Genomic DNA, 16,333 nt, shown 5'->3' on the forward strand with positions numbered 1-16,333 from the left:
CTTAGCCCGGGGGTGGGGGTGGGGAGAAAACCCCGGGACGGGGGTGGGATGGGGGAAGGGAGATTTATATTTTTGATATCAGCTTTGACCAAAGGAGACCCCCGGCCCTTCTCCGCCTCTTCCTGTGGTTCGTTGGCCCCCTCCCCCGGCTCCGTGCTGCTCTTGGGGGAAGGGGTGTCACTGTTGGGGCGCTCCCAGCCCTACCTCCGGCCCTTGCGACCACACCCATTCTCACTGTGAATCTCCCCGCTGGGGTCGGAGCGTCGGGCAGAGTTGGGGAGCGGGGAGGGGACTGAGCCGGCCGGAGGGCCCCCCGCCCCCGCCCCCGCCCGCCCCGGGACTGATAATGTGAAGTTCCTCATTTTGCACAAGTGGCACTAGCCCCAGGGCTAACCTTTCCCTCCCTCTGGAGTCAGAGGGCTGAGACAGCCCTGGCCTACCCGGTCTCCCACTCCCGCGGTGGTCCCCCCCGCCCTTCCCTGGGGCCCCGGACCATATTTATTGCATGCGCCCTGGGCGGCCCCCCCAACCCCGAGCCCAGGCTGGGCTGGGCTGGAACGTGGTCTCTTTAGCTCCCTCCTCCTCGTTTGTATATTTCCTACCTTGTACACAGGCTCTTCCAGAGCCGCTTCCATTTTCTATACTCGAACCAAACAGCAATAAAGCAGTAACCAAGGACCCTGGACCCAGCGGCTCTGTTCGCCCTGCACAGGGAGCTGGGTGGGCCGCACCGGGGTGGGTGCAGGGGCCCGAAGCAGCGCCTTCATACAGGTGCGGTGGCTTGGACCGTCCCTCCCCGGTCCCAGAGACAGATCAGCAAGAGCTCAGGTACGTTTCATAACTAAAAGTTTATTAAGGAAACAAATCCAGTGCTGCAAATGGGACAGAAAGGAGAGACAGGGTCTCCCACCCACCCAGTCGTCAGCCTTCAGCCAGGGGAAAGGATCTCAGAGGAGAGGCCAGGGACCCTATACCCCAAAACGCCCAGTCTTCTGAGGCCCTGGGGGACTCACAGCCCCAAATCGTCGGCCATGGCTCTCCTGTACAGTTCCCCCTCCTTCTGGCATAATCTCGGGCCTGCGGGAGGGCACTGCCTTGCCCCCATCTTCTGGGCAGGCTGTATAGTCAGACGGGGGGCTCTGGGGGATTCCCCCACTGGTCCCATCAAAACTTGCTCCTGGCTCCGCCTCCAAACCCTGTCTCTTCCCCTAAGTCCCCCTCCATCCCTGTTCCTGGGTTGGGAGAACGCTTTCCCAGGAGGAAGCCTCCTGAGTGCAGCTTTGAACACAGGTGCCAGCTGAAAAGGCAACAAAAAACTCCAAGGCGAAGGGCCCCCGGGTCAAGTTCTTCTAGGGCAGAGCTAGAAACGGTGCAAACTCCAGGCCAGGCAATGCTGCTCCCGGGCACTGGCCCACCCTACCCTCCCTCAGGCTGGGCTGGAGGAGCCTGGAAGCACCCCAGAGCACAGGGGCCTGGGAGAGGTGGTCAGCGGCAGGAAAGCTTTCTTAGGCTCCTGCCACAGGTACCGCGGGAGAAGCATTCAGAGTGAGAACCTCCATGGCAAGGCAATGAGGGGCCAGGAAGGTGAGAGGGACCAACTAGAAAGAGAAGGAGGGTGCGGGGGATGATTCGGGAGGGGGAGAGGGAGGCGAGTTGAGAAGAGTCTGAGGAAATTTTGTGAAGTGGGAACTGGAGCAAAAGGAAGGCGGATGGAGGGAGACGGAGCAGGCCAAGGCCACCCAGGAAGCATGGGCCTAAGAGCAGATGTCCTCCCTACAGACCCACGACCCACTGAGGGGAAAACCAGTGGCCCAGCACAGTGGACCCAGATTGCTAAGGGCGGGAAGAGCAGCGGGACGGGTGTGTGTGGGGGGGCCTAGGGCTGCTGTTCCGAACCCAAGTGTGGTCCATGGGGGAATCCAGGCCTCAGGGGGAGAGAGACGCCCTGAGCACTCTCTTCATGGCGTGACCAAAGCCTCTTGGACGCTTTCAGGACAGGGGCTCTGAAGATTAAAGGGACCCGTGGTCTCACCTGCATCTGATGGAAACTCTAACCCCCTGCCCCATCTCCAGCTGAGAAAGTGGCTGAGTCCCCGGGCTAAGAGGCCTTCCCCCAGCCCTTGAACCGGACACGGGGAGGGAGAAAGGCTGAGCACCGGCCGGGGCGGTCTGGCTCGCCCACCTGCTGTCACTGCAGCCAGCCACCTCCCTGCTAAATCCCGGCAGCCCAGGAGGGTCCCAGCGGCTTCCGCCCGGCCCTTGGGAGGGGCTCTGTGCGGAGCAGCTGCCCCCACAGCGCGGCCACGGCGTGGGGGGGAAGAGGGTAGTTTACTGTCTGGGTGGACTGGTGGCTCAGGCACGCGGGCATCTCCTGTGCTACTCTGGGCGCCTGGTGGCCTCTCGGGAATGGTTCCATGGGGGTGGGCCCCGCTGTGGCCCCCTCAGCCCACCTGGGCCCACGTGAGGAAGGCCGGGATGTCCCGCACAGGCACATTCCTGGTCAGCGCCTTCACACGCAGGTTCCGGTCATCCGTCAACAGCACCACCTCCCGCAGTAGCCGGATCGGCTCCTCTGTTGGCAGGAGAGAGCAGAGGGACTTCACTGAGGGCAGGAGGCAGAGGCACTGGCTGCCTCTCCTCTTCCGGAGGGGAAAGCAGTCCTGGGGGCTCCAGGCCAGCCATATCTTGGCCCTTCCACAGGTCCTTTCCCTCGTGCGGACCGTCAGCCGAGGGCGCCCCTCCGCTACCGGCTTAGGGAGGGCCGTGATGGGCCGGGGCTGGCCTTCTGCTCTGGACCCCCGCCTCCAGCGAAGGGCCGTGCTGCCTCGTGCCCTGAGAGCTGCCCGACCCGTCAGCCTCCGCAAACCCCTCTTCTCAGGACTCTGAGCTGAGAGAGCAGAGCCGGCCCTCCTGTTCCTTCTGACTGCACGGCTAGTCCTGGACGCAAAATATTCCTCTCTTCTGCACATCTTCTCCACCCACCCCCATCCCCCCCAAGGCCAGCAGATCCACGCTTTAGGTATTCAGAGGTAGGAAACTCAAGATGGAATACAAAATGTATCCAGGGCTCCCAGGAAGTGAGGAGAGGGGTTAGCTCAGGGAGCTCTGAGGAGAGGAGGGCAAGGGTTCCGGCAGCGCCCAGCCAAGGTGGCCCTGAGGTTAGAGCCAAAAGATTCCCTCTATTAAATAAACGTGATCCGTGTGTACGGTAGCAACCTCTAGGTACAGAAAAAGGAAAGGTGAAGTCGCATCATCTCCCTGTTCCCTCCCTCATGTCTCTCTGTCTGTTTCCCAGGGTAGAGCCTGTCTGTCTGTTTCCCAGGGTAGAGCTGTGGATGTCTCCAGAGTCCTTTATGCACATTTACAAGTGTATATACTTGTTATAAAAGCTTTTTTCCTATAACATTACAATCATACTCACCGTACCTACTTCATTCAAATTTTAAAGATTTTAAAGTTCTTTCTGTATGAGCACAAACGGACACACAAACGGACAGCCTTCGTTCTTTTCAGGGGACTTTTTAAGCAGGATATCTTCCCCCACTTCTTTCCCCCTAATTCCCTAACCTTTTAATAATGTATTGGGGAGAATTTAAGCTGGGGCCAAGCACTCACACAAGTGACACCCCCACCCCTGCTAAGGCCCCTTGGGTGGCAGGTCCACTCCTCGGTCCCAGGCTGGGTGTTTGCTGACAGAGGCCCGGCAGACAGTGAGGCACAGGAAATGTCCTGCGGGGCTTGCTGACTGTGAGGGCTGGCGGGGCTGGGGGACTGCAAACATCCATGCCGACCTGAGCAGTTTCAGGCTTGCCAGCTCCAGGCAGGGAGGCTGAGAACTGGCTGTCAGCCTTGGGAGGAGTCTGGGGGGAAGAGGGAGGGAGAGGCTTGTGGGGTTGATGGCGGTGAGAAGGGGAGAGGCGGAACGAGGGTGTGGTGGGAGGTGAGCAGCTGTGGCGGACAGAGAGGGAGAGGAGATGCTCTGAGACTGCTTGGCTGCTTGGGCCTGGCCCCTCGGGGTGTGTGCGGTGGGGCGGGGTGACGTGCCGTGCCATGTGGGGCTCCCAGCGGGCGGCCCAAGTCTGTCCACAGCCCCACTGGTCCTGCCCTGGGACTCAGACCAGGCGAGTCCCAGGCCTTAGGTCAGCCAACCAAGGCCCGGCATTGCTGGCAGGGGTCTGCAGGGGTTTCTGTGGATACTTTGAGACATTTTTAACAATAAACATCCTCTGTTTTGACACTGGTAACTTCACTTTGTTAGAAACCAGAGACTGTCATCTTGTCAGGCCCCATCCGCCATAATCCACATGATTTTAAAATTCAACATCGTTTACACATAAACATTTGGTGATGGTTTCTCTGTGAATCTGACAAGTTAATCTGCTAAGAATTCACACTGACAAATGGGGTTTGATTACACCAGCCGTTGCTGATGTAATTCTGATAGAGGCGGTCCCCAGGATGGCAATGGGTTCCTGTAGGCTGTTTGGGGTGAAGCGGGGGGGGGGGGCGGGGGGGGGAAGACTAGGGCCAAAGCCAAAATGTGTCTCTGCTAAGAAAGAAACAGCTCTGAGGCTGGGTGGGGCCACAGCAGTATCTGAACCGTACTTCCCAACAAGGCCTTCTGCACTCCTGCCTACCTCTCCCTCACAAGGTGCCCCTCTAGGAAGCTGCCTGGGAGCAGAGCCCAGCCTCCTCTGTTGGGCTCAGCCAGGACTCCTTTTTACCACTTGAATGCTCCGAATCTGGCCCTAAGGGACAGTACATGCAAGCCACGTGGCAGGACCCCTCTGAAGAACAGCAGCTGTGGGCTCATTACCAGCCTCAGGTACAGAGACTTGGGCAGCAGTGAGGGGCTGCACTGAAGTGGCTGGGAGAAGGGCTGGAGAGAAGACAATCCCCAGGCCAGCCTAGAAGCCAAGGCTAGGAAAGCAAGCAGAGACAAGAGATGGGCAACCACTAGGAGGAAATGACAAGAGGCTACACACACACAGACACAGACTAAATGGCGAGAATTATCAGCTCTGCTATGACACCGAGATAGGAAATCCTTCCAAATGAAGAAATGTCAGCGTCCTGGGAGCCGGGAGCAGAAAACACCTGAGCCTCGCTGACTCTGAGGGGCTGAGGGGCCGCCTCAGAGGAGAGACGGCTCTGGGTTGAGGGTGAGGTGCTCAAGCACCCGGAAGAGAACCTCTGGTCCCCAGATGGGATTCTGCTCACCAAAAGCGTTTTGAAGACTGGGCTGAGGGCTCAGTCCACAAGCTCTCACCTGCCTCCTAAGGGCTATGTCACACAACCAGAGAGACAGGAAGGAAAGGCCCACTGCTAGGTGGGGAAGCACTTCCACCCCCACCCCCCACCCCCGTACAGGGTAGACATTCACAGATGAAGTGAGAGGATGAGCATGGCCAAGAGCAGGGAGGTGGGCCCCAGGGACCCCCGGGGACTGTCCTCAGAGCGGCAGAGGGCTGGGCTCACGAGACCATGCCCAGAATAAGCTACACTGAATCATAAAGACATTCTTGCTGTCAGAGAACTCACCGAGGACCCAAGAAAGGAAATGGACGCATGCACAGTGGGAAAGTTCACAGTCTAGAGCCCAGCTTCCTGGGCTAGGCCCATCCCTAGCTGGCCGAGGGTCCACCTGAGGGTGGGGGAGTTGTGACAGGGAGGTCTGACTTCCAGGAGGGGAGGAAACTGGGCTGGCCTCAGGCTTTTATCAGGCCTGAACCCTGATTCCTTCAACTTCCCAGGCCAGAGTCAGTGGAGGGACCCTTCCCTAGGGCTGAGGAGGGCAGGACAAGGTAGGGAGGGGAAGGGATGGGCCCGAGGCAGAGGCAGAGCTGTACCTTTGTTGGTGGGCATGAAGTCCTTAGCTTTGTCTTTGCAGTAGTGGAGGCAGCAGGAGAGGATCAGGTCGTCATTGTTGCCCTGGAGGAAGACAGGATAAGTGCCAACGGGCAGGAGGGGGCGCCATGCAGAGGAGGCACAGGTATGCTCTGCCTCTGGGGTCCTGGGGAAGGTCACTTCCCAGTGTCCCTCCCAGACATGCCCTGGCCCTGCTTGGCCAGGTCCAACTGTGCCAAGAGTGATCTAGGGGACAAGGAACTCCCCACCCTGGGCCTCGACGGTGGCCGTCCCCTCGGCTGCTCAGGCCAACTGGCCTTCCTCTAGCCCCTCCCTCCCGGAGACCCTGTTCTGAAGGCTGGCTATAGGTGCTCCCTTTTTGCCCTGGGTCTCACCAGCTGGCCAGTGATGTCCTCACTGCGGAAGGCGATGGATTCGAGTTCATTGCCACGGCTCGTCAGGGCCCGTAGGCAAGAGTCCCGACTCTCGAATCGCTGCTCGAGGAACTCAATGGACTTTCGGGCCTTTTCCTGCACCACACGGGCATAGCCCCCAGCCCGGTGGTCTGTGTCCTGCCCCTTGGCCAGGCCGTCCAGCTCACTGATCACTGATGAGACACAGTCCCGCAAGGAGTCAGCCTGGGCAATCAGCAATCACGTCTGTCTTCGCCCGAGGCCTTGCCTTCCCAGCCAGCCCCTCCCCAGACCACAGAAGCCATCCTGCCCCACAGGAGTCTTCCAGTGAAACTAGGGGACCCTGGGGGGCAAGAAATGCCCTAGACTTTCCACAGTGTTCTATCTTCTTTCTGCCTCTTCCCCTGGGCCCCACCCTCCTCCTGGGAGGAACTTACAGGGAGTTTCTGGAGCTGCTGTATTCAGGGGAAGAAACCTGGCCCCTCTATCGCATTCCTCAGTTATAGAATCAAATCGAGAGGGTCCCTCAGGAGAGGCGAGGGTATGTAGCGGCTAGAGCAAAGAGGCACTCTCCCTCATCCGCCTGGGCCCCCACCACGGCAGTCCAAGAGGGGCCCGGTTCCATGCCCACCCCTGCCAGAGGGCAGGGAGGTCACGAGGTGGCAAGTGGGGATCACAGCCTCACTCGCGAGGACCCTGCTATTCCCCTAAACCCCTGGCACATCTACCTCCTCTGATAGTGCACGTGTGTGTGTGTGTGTGTGTGTGTGTGTGTGTGTGTGTGTGTGTGTGTCTGCCTGCCTGCCTATGTGTCTGGGACACAGCTTCATTTTCTGGTGAAGATTCTTTCCAAAATTCCAGCCAAAAGCCTGAGGTCAAGTGGGAAATATGCACTCCTTGGGGGCTCCGGGAGAGTTTGGGGTCTGAGGCCTCTCCTCAGTGCAGTGATTCATGGCTCGGGGAGTCGGCGTGAGCATGCAGTTCCATGGTGAGCCTGGCACTCACCGTCTGGGTATTCAGAGACACTTTCTGGAAAAGGCCCATGTGGGAATACACACACACAGACACACACACAGACACACACACACCCCATGCCTTCAGCAACCTAAGGCTGCAGTGTCCACACACACACGCGCACACACACAGACACACACACACACGCCATGCCTTCGACAACCTGAGGCTGCAGTGTCCACCCAATGTATGGCTGAGGTCGCGGAGTAGTGGTGGATGGGTGTATGGTACAGCAAACAGAACATCAAACATGAAAAACTGGTATTCTATCCCAAAATCTGCTTTCCTGCTTCCAAACTAAACAGGCTTCAAAGGGGAAGCTTGTTTGTGCTTCTGCACCAGGCGGGGCTTCTCGAAGCTGGGGTCAGACCTCAGGAGCAGGGAGCAGGTTAAGAGCACAAGAAACAGGCAGACGAGGCCGCCGGCTTAACCCTTCGTGCTCCGCGCACAGGGCAGGACGCCCCTGCGGCGCCTCATTGAACAGGAGCCCCCTCTACAGCCCCTGAGAGTCAAGGCCCTGCCCAGCTGAGGACGCTTCAGAAAGGCTGGCCTGGGTGCCCTGGCACAGTTGGCATTTCCCAGTGCCCCTGGGGGTCGACCATTTATTCTCTATCTACCTTCTCCTCTGAGTTTTCTCATATATTTGCTCCCTCTCCACTGAACCTGGCTTCCCCCACTGAACCATAAGCTCTTCAAGGCCAAGGGGCTGCAGCTCTGCCTTTCACTGGCTCCCTCGGGAACAAGAAGACTGAGCGCACAGGAGGGGCACAATCGGTGCTGGTGTCTGAGGGCTCTGCCAGCCTGGGATGGTGTCTGGGGCTCCTACCAAGACTTAGGGGGCTCCTGAGACACCAGCAACCTCTCAGTTACACCATTTCCTGACCATCTAGCAAAAAGTGACCAATTCACTTTCTTATCCCTGAAAATCTCCTGGGTAGGAGAGCACAGGGACACGCTATCCTGAAAGCTGCCCCACCCCGGGACCTGGTGAGGGTAGAGGGGAAGCTGCAACAACTCGATAGTCTGGCTCTACCTTGGGCAGACAAGCTGCTCTACTTCTGAAGAACAGAAAACCTTCCCTTGGGTCTAAGGGCCTGGGTTGAAGAGGCTCTGGCCAGGCCACATGGGGAGGGGGAAGGAAGACAGGGAGGGTGGAGGCGGGACGAGGGCTGCTTCAGTGCCAACATTCTCAGGTGGTGCTAACGTGTTTCCCACAACCCCCCAGGGTTCTATAGCCTCTGCAGGGGCGGATGCTTCCTGCCCTTTGTTTCCACTCTCATCTGGCACTAAGACACCAGGGACTGGGCGGGAAGGCCCAGCGGAACATCTTGGCATGAGTGTCAGAGGTGGCTTGGCAGCTCTTCCAGAGGACAGGGCCCCTAACCTTGCTCCCAGTGGCTGGTGAGAAGGGGACATTGTAGAGCCTGGGCTTGCCAGCCGTCTCCCAGATACTCTCCCTCCACAGGACAGCTATCAGTGATATTAGCTGTACCAGTTACATCAGACAGCAGCCCGGAGCACAGAGCCCATCCTGAAGCTGGCCCGCCACAGGGCTCCCAGAACCAGAGGTGCCTCAGACAGCCCTCTGGAGATAGCCCAGCTGGGCTCCTTTGGCCTGAGGGCGGAAGCGAGCTAGCTGGGTCCTGAGATGCTGACCCTGTACCAGCACCAGTGACCAGACAGTGGTAAGAGCCCAAGTGGCAGGAATCCACACGCGTGAGCCAAGGCCTTGCTCTGGAGGGTTTCCATCGGCCTGGCCCTAGGGTGACACTGGCCAGAAGAATGTTACCTCGAACCAACAGAACGATCATGAAAAGCTACAAGACAATCAGACCAAAGGCATCTAAGCCCTTCAAAACCCTCCCAGCCTCCCTGCCAGACCACCCAGCAGCACTGCCGCTATCTGCCAGGGCTGAGTGTTTACCAATAACGGGAACCAGCTTTGCTGTTTTACTGCAAGCTTTATAAGGATAAAAACAAGGGCTGGGCTCATGCAGCCGCTGGTTGCTGGGACACAGGAGTCCATTTGCTCAAGCAGTTTAAGCCACGGATCAGCCATAATAATTTGAACTGCTTTGATTATTAAACAATTTTCCTTGCCCCACACATTCCCCACTTCCCTGCAAATCCTGTCTTACACACACAGCAGGGTTCTGCCTGCCTGGCCCCCAGGCTGTGGGGCATGTGTGTAGAGAGGGTTACTGCGCACATGCAGGGCTGCTCTGGCCTGACTCACCGATGAGGGGCACCACCAGGATGTACTTCCTGCTCTCCAGCAGCTGTGCCAGACTGGCCAGGTGGTCAATGAAGCCGTTGGTGTCTGGTACGAGGAACAAGGGTCTGATCTCGAGCTCCATCTGCCTCATATGACTCTGGTCCTCCAGGACAGCCTACAGAGACACAGAACGGTGAGTGAGCCAGTGAGTGAGTAGGCAAGGGGTGGGCGAGTCAGGGCCCTGAGTCCATGGTGTGTCAGCATCCTGCCCCGGCCCCCTCCAGAGATACAGCCAGTCCCTGTCGGGACAGGCCCGAGGGCTGGGCAAAGCACTGCAGTAAAAATCAGTGTAGACCAAATGGCTTGGGGAAACAGGCGTGACTAAAACCCTCGCATAGGACTGAGAAGGGACCTTGATGGTTATTAAAAATAACGGGTCTCGGAAAGTAAGACCTTGGGCTGAAAGTCAGCGAGGGAGAGTTAGGTCCCTTGGATGTGAGAGTGGTTTCACATTCGTCACCTAGGCAGCATACACAGGGGGTACTTCTCAACCCAGACACTTTTATGTATATGTATATCCCAAACAGAATTTATTTCAATTTACTTCACTGTGTACTTAAAAAAAGGAAAGAAAAAGAATAAACTCACAGTCTACACAAAAAGAGTGATGCTGACAACTAATAATTAACACCGCAGTCTCCCACGTCGGCAGGAGCCCACACGGTGGGATGGTTTAGGACCCAACCCACAGACGTGCAAAGACCACCATCCAGACTGACGAGAATCGTCACCATCTTCCCCCACCAGCACGGTGATCCCTAGACGGCAGTCTTCTGTGTTCTACCTGCACTCCTTTGCCACGATTCTGTACAACCTATACTCTTGTTTACTTGAGGTTTTTCTTTAAATTGACTTTATGTCAACTCGTTTTTGTGGCTCAGCAAATAATATCTGTGGTATCAGGAGTCTGAGAGCCTAGGAATGTGTTTACCAGCGCAAGCTGCATTTCTGCAATGAACAGTCAGAATGTCTTCTATGCATGATTGAAAAAACCCCTCACGTAGCACCAGCGGTCTGGGCACCACATCTCGGAAGGCACACGGCCTCGCGCCTGTTAGTCGTACAGATGTTCACATTTTCAGGGAAGTTCCATGCTCATCTGTAAAAGCCCAATCTTCTCAAGTCTGCCAGGGCCTTGTGTGGCGGCAGCCCTGGGAGACTGGCTCTGGGTACACCTGTCACTACAGAACATGGCCACTCTTGTGCTGCTTCCTCTTCTGGGGACCATGGCCAAGAAGCAAACTGATTTGAGGGCATCTGCCCAGTGTGCTCCCTGTGTGCAGAGCCAGAGGGCACTGAAACAAACCCGGCAGGGGCCTGGCGAGCAGGTCCCAGCCCTGCCCTGCCCTCCCATGGCCTCCTGCCGCACACCAACTCGCAGGGACAGAGACACAAGCACGGAGCAGGGGAGGGGGTGTGCGTGCCAACTGAGATGGGGCCCACAGGCTGGGCCCTGGCCACTAACAGTCAGTGAGAAAGGTGATCAGGTTTCACTGGCAATGACAGTAAAACTGAAAGGGCATGCCTCTGAACGCTGGGGGTGGCTCCTCTGTGACCTGCTGGGGACCTCTCCCTATGAGTAAGTCATTGCTGCCACTGCCACCACAGCTGGTGGAAGGCACAGGACGCTGGCAGGCATGAGAAATGCAGCTGAAGGGCTTGCCTGCTGAAGTCTTACTGCTCTCACCTCACGAAGGGAAAGCACCTCTGCTGCAGGCCACCTTCCCAGGGGATGTGGGTCACTGGCCCTCCCCATGGGGCTGCCAACTAGAGGGTGACACACATTCTACCGAACTCAACTTGGGCATTAAAAAAACCCCTATTTCTTTTTTTTTTTTTTTGTGGTACGCGGGCCTCTCACTGTTGTGGCCTCTCCCGTTGCGGAGCACAGGCTCCGGACGCGCAGGCTCAGCGGCCATGGCTCACGGGCCCAGCCGCTCCGCGGCATGTGGGATCCTCCCGGACCGGGGCACGAACCTGTGTCCCCTGCATCGGCAGGCGGACTCTCAACCGCTGCGCCACCAGGGAAGCCCCCAACCCCCTATTTTTTATTGAGACATAATCAATATATAACACGTGCGACGGCGCGGGCATTTTGTGAGGAGAGGAAACAGTCCCCACTGAGGCTTGGTGAGCTCTCCCGTCTCTCTCTTCACAGAGGGAGCGTCAGCACCCCTGCTGCTGCTTTCCCCGGGTCTCGGCGTGCTCTGTGCAGCCTTTCCACCGCCTGGAACGCTTCTCTTGGCATTATAGGCCCCTAAACCTCTGTCTTTCTCAGTGAGAAGGGGCAGGACGAACCCTGAAGCCGGCTGGGCCTGAGCACAGCGCCTCTGCCACCGTCCCACTCAGACCCCTTTCACATCTTAGTTTTCCGGCCTCCATAAATGATCCTCTGGCCCTAAGGCTGACTCTAAGGAAGTGGCACTGGCTGCCCCTTTTACCCTGTGGGAACGATGAGCTCCTAAGACCTCAGACCACCCTTCCTTAAAGGCTGGCCATGGGCAGGAGGGCCTTTAGGCCAGATGGCCGAGGGAGGCAGGGGCTGAGCCTGCCTGGCTGTTTTGATGACAGGATGGAAGAAGAATCTAGGTGCAAGGTCCAGGGAAGCGCTAGCCGTCTGCGTTCTCTGAGATCTGGCTCAGGGCCAGAAAGGTGAACGGAGGCCACAGCCTTTTTGGGAGGTGGCAGCCTTGCTGGTTCCCCAGGGGTGGGCGGGATCAAGCTGATGAGGGTGGTCAGAGCTGTGCTGCCACCATCCGGTCCCAGGGACACCCGCAGACAACTTCCCTTAACCTGGCTCTGCCCAGTGAGTCACTGCACAACTGCTTCCTGTTCCCCACATGCCCTCCTGGAGTCTCGGGAGATTCACTGAAGCTGCTCCCCCTTCTCTTGGGGTACCAGTGGGACTCTGGGGGGGTCATACCTGGGTCAGGAGACTGGCCCAGTCCCCTTAAAAGAATGGCAGACAAGGAAGGACTGGGAGTCCGCAGCCCCTCGTCTGTGGGTGTCGGTGTTTCCGGCCCTCTCTGAGTGGCGCTGTGTGTGTGTGTGTGTTTGTGTGTGTTTAGCATTTGCCCTCCCAACTTTTCCAGATTTTACCCGTCAGATTCCTGGCAGCTGTGCACGGCGCCTGTGCCGGCCGTCACGTCCCATTCTGATCTCTGGGTCGCACGGTGAGAGAAGGACACAGGATGCGCAGGGAGTGAAAAAGTGATGTCGGTGGGGAGAGCGCCAAGTCCCCACTCGCAGCCATGGGATGCTTGGGGAGAAGGGGGAAGCGTGCTGCTGTGGAGTTCAGAGGCCGGTAGTGAGGTTTATTTTTGTTTGTGTGAGCAAAACGCTGCAGAAGCCTCTGGTGGGGGTGAGGGGGTGCAACTGGAATGCTGTGACTCAGACGGACTGGCCCTGGCCTGGAGCCAAGTGTGCTGACCCGGAAGGAGAGTTCCATAGGAACCCTTCTCACTGCAGCTAAGGCTGGGCCACAGTGGTCCTTGGACAGTGAGCTGGGAATCCTAGAAAAGCAAGGACCTGTTGAATCAGACCAGTGGCAACATGGACCATGAAGTCAGAAAGTGTGAAGAAGAAAAGAACTTAATTCTGTTTCTGGAAGGCGCTAAGTAACCAACTTGCTCTGAAGGACGGCGGCGTCCTCGAGCAGGGTGGTGGGGAACTGGGAAAGAGGCGGTCCGCAGTAGCAGCCGACGAGGAAGCTAACAGGCTTGGGTCCCCAGGAAGGGCTCTTTCACAGGTTAAGTTCCTTCTTCTAGATGATGGGAGTGATTTGGGGATGACTGACCCTTTTGGAGATTGAGACACTGAGAATTACAAATAAAAGTAATGCAGTTAGCTCACACGGGAGCTGTGGAACTTGAAGAACTCAGATCACGAAGCAGAGCCAGATCCAGAGAAGGCCTTCTTAGGTCCTCCTTCTGCGCAGGGCTCCAAAGGGAGTGTGGCTGCCTCCTTCCCTCTACAGGGTGATGGAATCATTTACACCTGGGCCTCTCTGGCCAGAGCAATGTCTTCACCAGAAATGAGAAGTCTGGTAACATAGCAAATTTCCACCCTCATCTTGCATGTGAAAATATCTAGCTAAATGCGTGATACACGTATTAGTAACTTAACAAATTTCAGTTTCCTTTCTTTCTGCCCAACTCCGTTTTTCATCTTTTATATATCCAGGGGGGGTAAATATCTGGGGAAACCACTAGGGAGCAGAGCTGGAGCTGGGGAGGGGTGAGGCAGTGCACTGCTGATTTCTATTATAAAACTCGTGGTACTCTTGGTGTTTTGGGGTTTTTTCCCCCTTTTTCTTTAACTATGTAGAGGTATTTTTAAAAAACAAAAAATGGAAATGAAATATTAATAGGAATAGCTGGTGAGATAACCACCAGCAGTGCAGACAGGCATTCCTTTTTTTTTTTTTTTTTTGGCCACACTGCGCAGCATGCGGGATCTTAGTTCCCTGAACAGGGATCAAACCCGTGCCCCCTGCAGTGGAAGCGTGGACCACTGGACCACCGGGGAAGTCCCAGGCACTCCTTCTTGAGCTGCAAAAACCAAAGGGTGCGGATTCTGCATTTGCTGTAGAAAGCAGGCAGAGTCACTGGTTTCTGTCAGCATCTGCATTTGGGGAGGGTTGCTCACGAGAAAGTTTCTGCTTAGGATCCCTTCTCTGGACATCCAAAGTCAATACCACAAAGCTTCACACATACTTGCTATCTCTTTCAAGGTTATAATTATGATGATTTGCTTCCTACTTCTTACTGCCCTTTCTAGATAGACAGGGAATGGCAGGGCTAAGCATGACACCCCTGAGCTTGCTATAAGCAGCGGCCTAAGGGTATTCCAGCCAAAAGCCCGACCATTTCTGCAGGAGGACAGGACCCTGTGGATGCTGCTGGAACCGGGGAGGTGAGAATGGCTGGAGCAAGCTCTGGAATGTGCTGGAGTGGGGAGGGCGGCCGCCTGGCCCCACAGGCTTTCCTGCCCTGGCGTGAACGTGCCCCTGGCCTGGTAGTGCGCTGGCTCCCACCCTGTCTCCGACAGCTAGGAGCCAGGGCTGAGTGTCTGCCTTCCGCTAGATTCCATACAGGTGTGGGGGGCTCTGTGCATGCCCCATTGTTCCACAGCGGGCCCCCCCCCCAGCTGGGTGGCAATGTGAATGGGCTGCAGCTATATTTAGAGTGAAACTCCTGGGGCTACCACAAAGGAGTGACTGCATCTTCAGGAGGCTGGGTGGGCGGGAAGGGGATAGGGGAGTGAAGCTATTTTCAGAACACATGTCATTGCTGGCTACAGAGCAAGACTGTGGCCATAGTGCCGAGGAAACAATAGCTGTGGCCAGAGGAAGAGCCTGTTATGTTTCAGGTGGGATGTTTGCAACTGCTCAGGAAACCTGACCCCGCCCGACAGCAGCACAAATCACAGCAAAGCCTCGTGGAGGCAGAGAGGAGGTGGGGATGCACGGGGCCAGGGCCAGGGTGAGGTGCCAAGAGGCCACGCCTCAAGCCCGGAGGAGGACGGTCAGTGACTGCGTTGCCCTGAGGGCCCGGTCAGGAAAGAAACACTCCCGACCAGTATCCCAGGCAAACCGTGTACCCTGCTCTGGTCTCTGGACACCTCTCAAGAATGGCAACGGGAATGCAAAGAGCTCGGGAGGAAAGCAGCAAGGTGGGCTCAACCAGCACGAGGTGAAGAGCTGTCTCAGGCGACAGGCAAAGCCTGCGCTGAGCCGGAGAGTGCGGCCTCGAAGCCCTGGGTGGGCGGACTTGGCCCCCAGCATCCGAGGCCTGCCCGGGCGCCGAGGCTCCAGCTGCACAGGTCCTGAGAGCTGCCCACACCCCTTTTCTGACCTCCAGTCGGCCCCACTCACCAGCCTCTGTGCAACACCGGAAGCAGGGAGGGACAGGCTGCGGAGGGAGGCCAGGCCTCACCTCCCCCACCCCACAGATGAGCTTAGGCCCGGGGGTCTCGGTGGGAGCGGGGAAGTGGGGGTGTGGCTAGGGCCCCAGATCTCATTTGGACTTTACAGCCAGCATGGGGGCCAGGAGGATTTTTTTCAACCCCACCTTCACATCCCCTTCCCCAAACATGTGTGGTTCCTGTTTTGCTGCATCTGTAAAAGGCGCTGGGAGCTGGGGACCTGCCTTACACCTCTCGGTTAACACCCCTGGAGACTGATGGAGCTCGCAGCAGAGTAATTTACAGCCCATCTCTCCCATCTTAATTCACCCGATGCTCCTCTCTTCCTTATTGTATTAGTGTGACCCAGGTACCTGCCAACAATAATGGCCTCTCCAGCTAGGAGCCTCTCCCCCACTCCCAGGACAATTTATACCTTTTCCTTGGGATTTTCCCCCCTTAAATTAAACAAAAAGAGGGAAAATAAGAAGAGGTTAACATGGGTTTGGAGCCCTGCAGCCCCGCGGTTCTGGGCAGGGAGCCAATGGCCCGAGGGCACACATGTGTGCTCTCCCAGAAGGGCCTTCACCGGCCCTGTTTTACAGCCACCTCGGCACAGACTCCAGGGTTCACGCATATGGCCAGACAGATGTGTCTGGCTTACGTTCAAGGCTGGAAAATGAAGAATTATGGAAGTGAAGGGCCCCGGGCATTAAACAGGGGGTGGGGAGAAGGGAAGGGGGGAATTTCTTCTCTGCTGAGAAATCCTCCTGTGGCTGTGAGGCTGGAGGAAGAAGGCTGACAGGAGGCAGGGCCGCCAGCAGTGGTGCACGTGGGGCCTGTTCTTAAAGGGGCCACAGCAACCCCAGCCCGGACGGCC

General features: G+C 57.1%; 1 protein-coding gene across 1 annotated transcript in view; it reads right to left on the minus strand.

Moving 5' to 3' along the window:
- Positions 1-829: 829 nt before the first annotated feature.
- The window catches only part of SMG6 (SMG6 nonsense mediated mRNA decay factor), a 237,562-nt gene continuing 222,058 nt past the window's right edge, over positions 830-16,333 (minus strand). The window contains exons 16-19 of the mRNA XM_082861071.1: positions 9,511-9,664; positions 6,243-6,454; positions 5,850-5,931; positions 830-2,572 (exon numbers count right to left, since the gene is read on the minus strand). Of these exons, the coding sequence (XP_082717197.1) occupies positions 2,442-2,572; positions 5,850-5,931; positions 6,243-6,454; positions 9,511-9,664 (579 nt within the window). The 3' untranslated portion in view covers positions 830-2,441. The remainder of the gene's footprint in view (positions 2,573-5,849; positions 5,932-6,242; positions 6,455-9,510; positions 9,665-16,333) is intronic.

The sequence above is a fragment of the Leucopleurus acutus genome, assembly GCF_964270905.1.
Source record: "Leucopleurus acutus genome assembly, chromosome: 19".
NCBI classification, from domain to species: domain Eukaryota; kingdom Metazoa; phylum Chordata; class Mammalia; order Artiodactyla; family Delphinidae; genus Leucopleurus; species Leucopleurus acutus.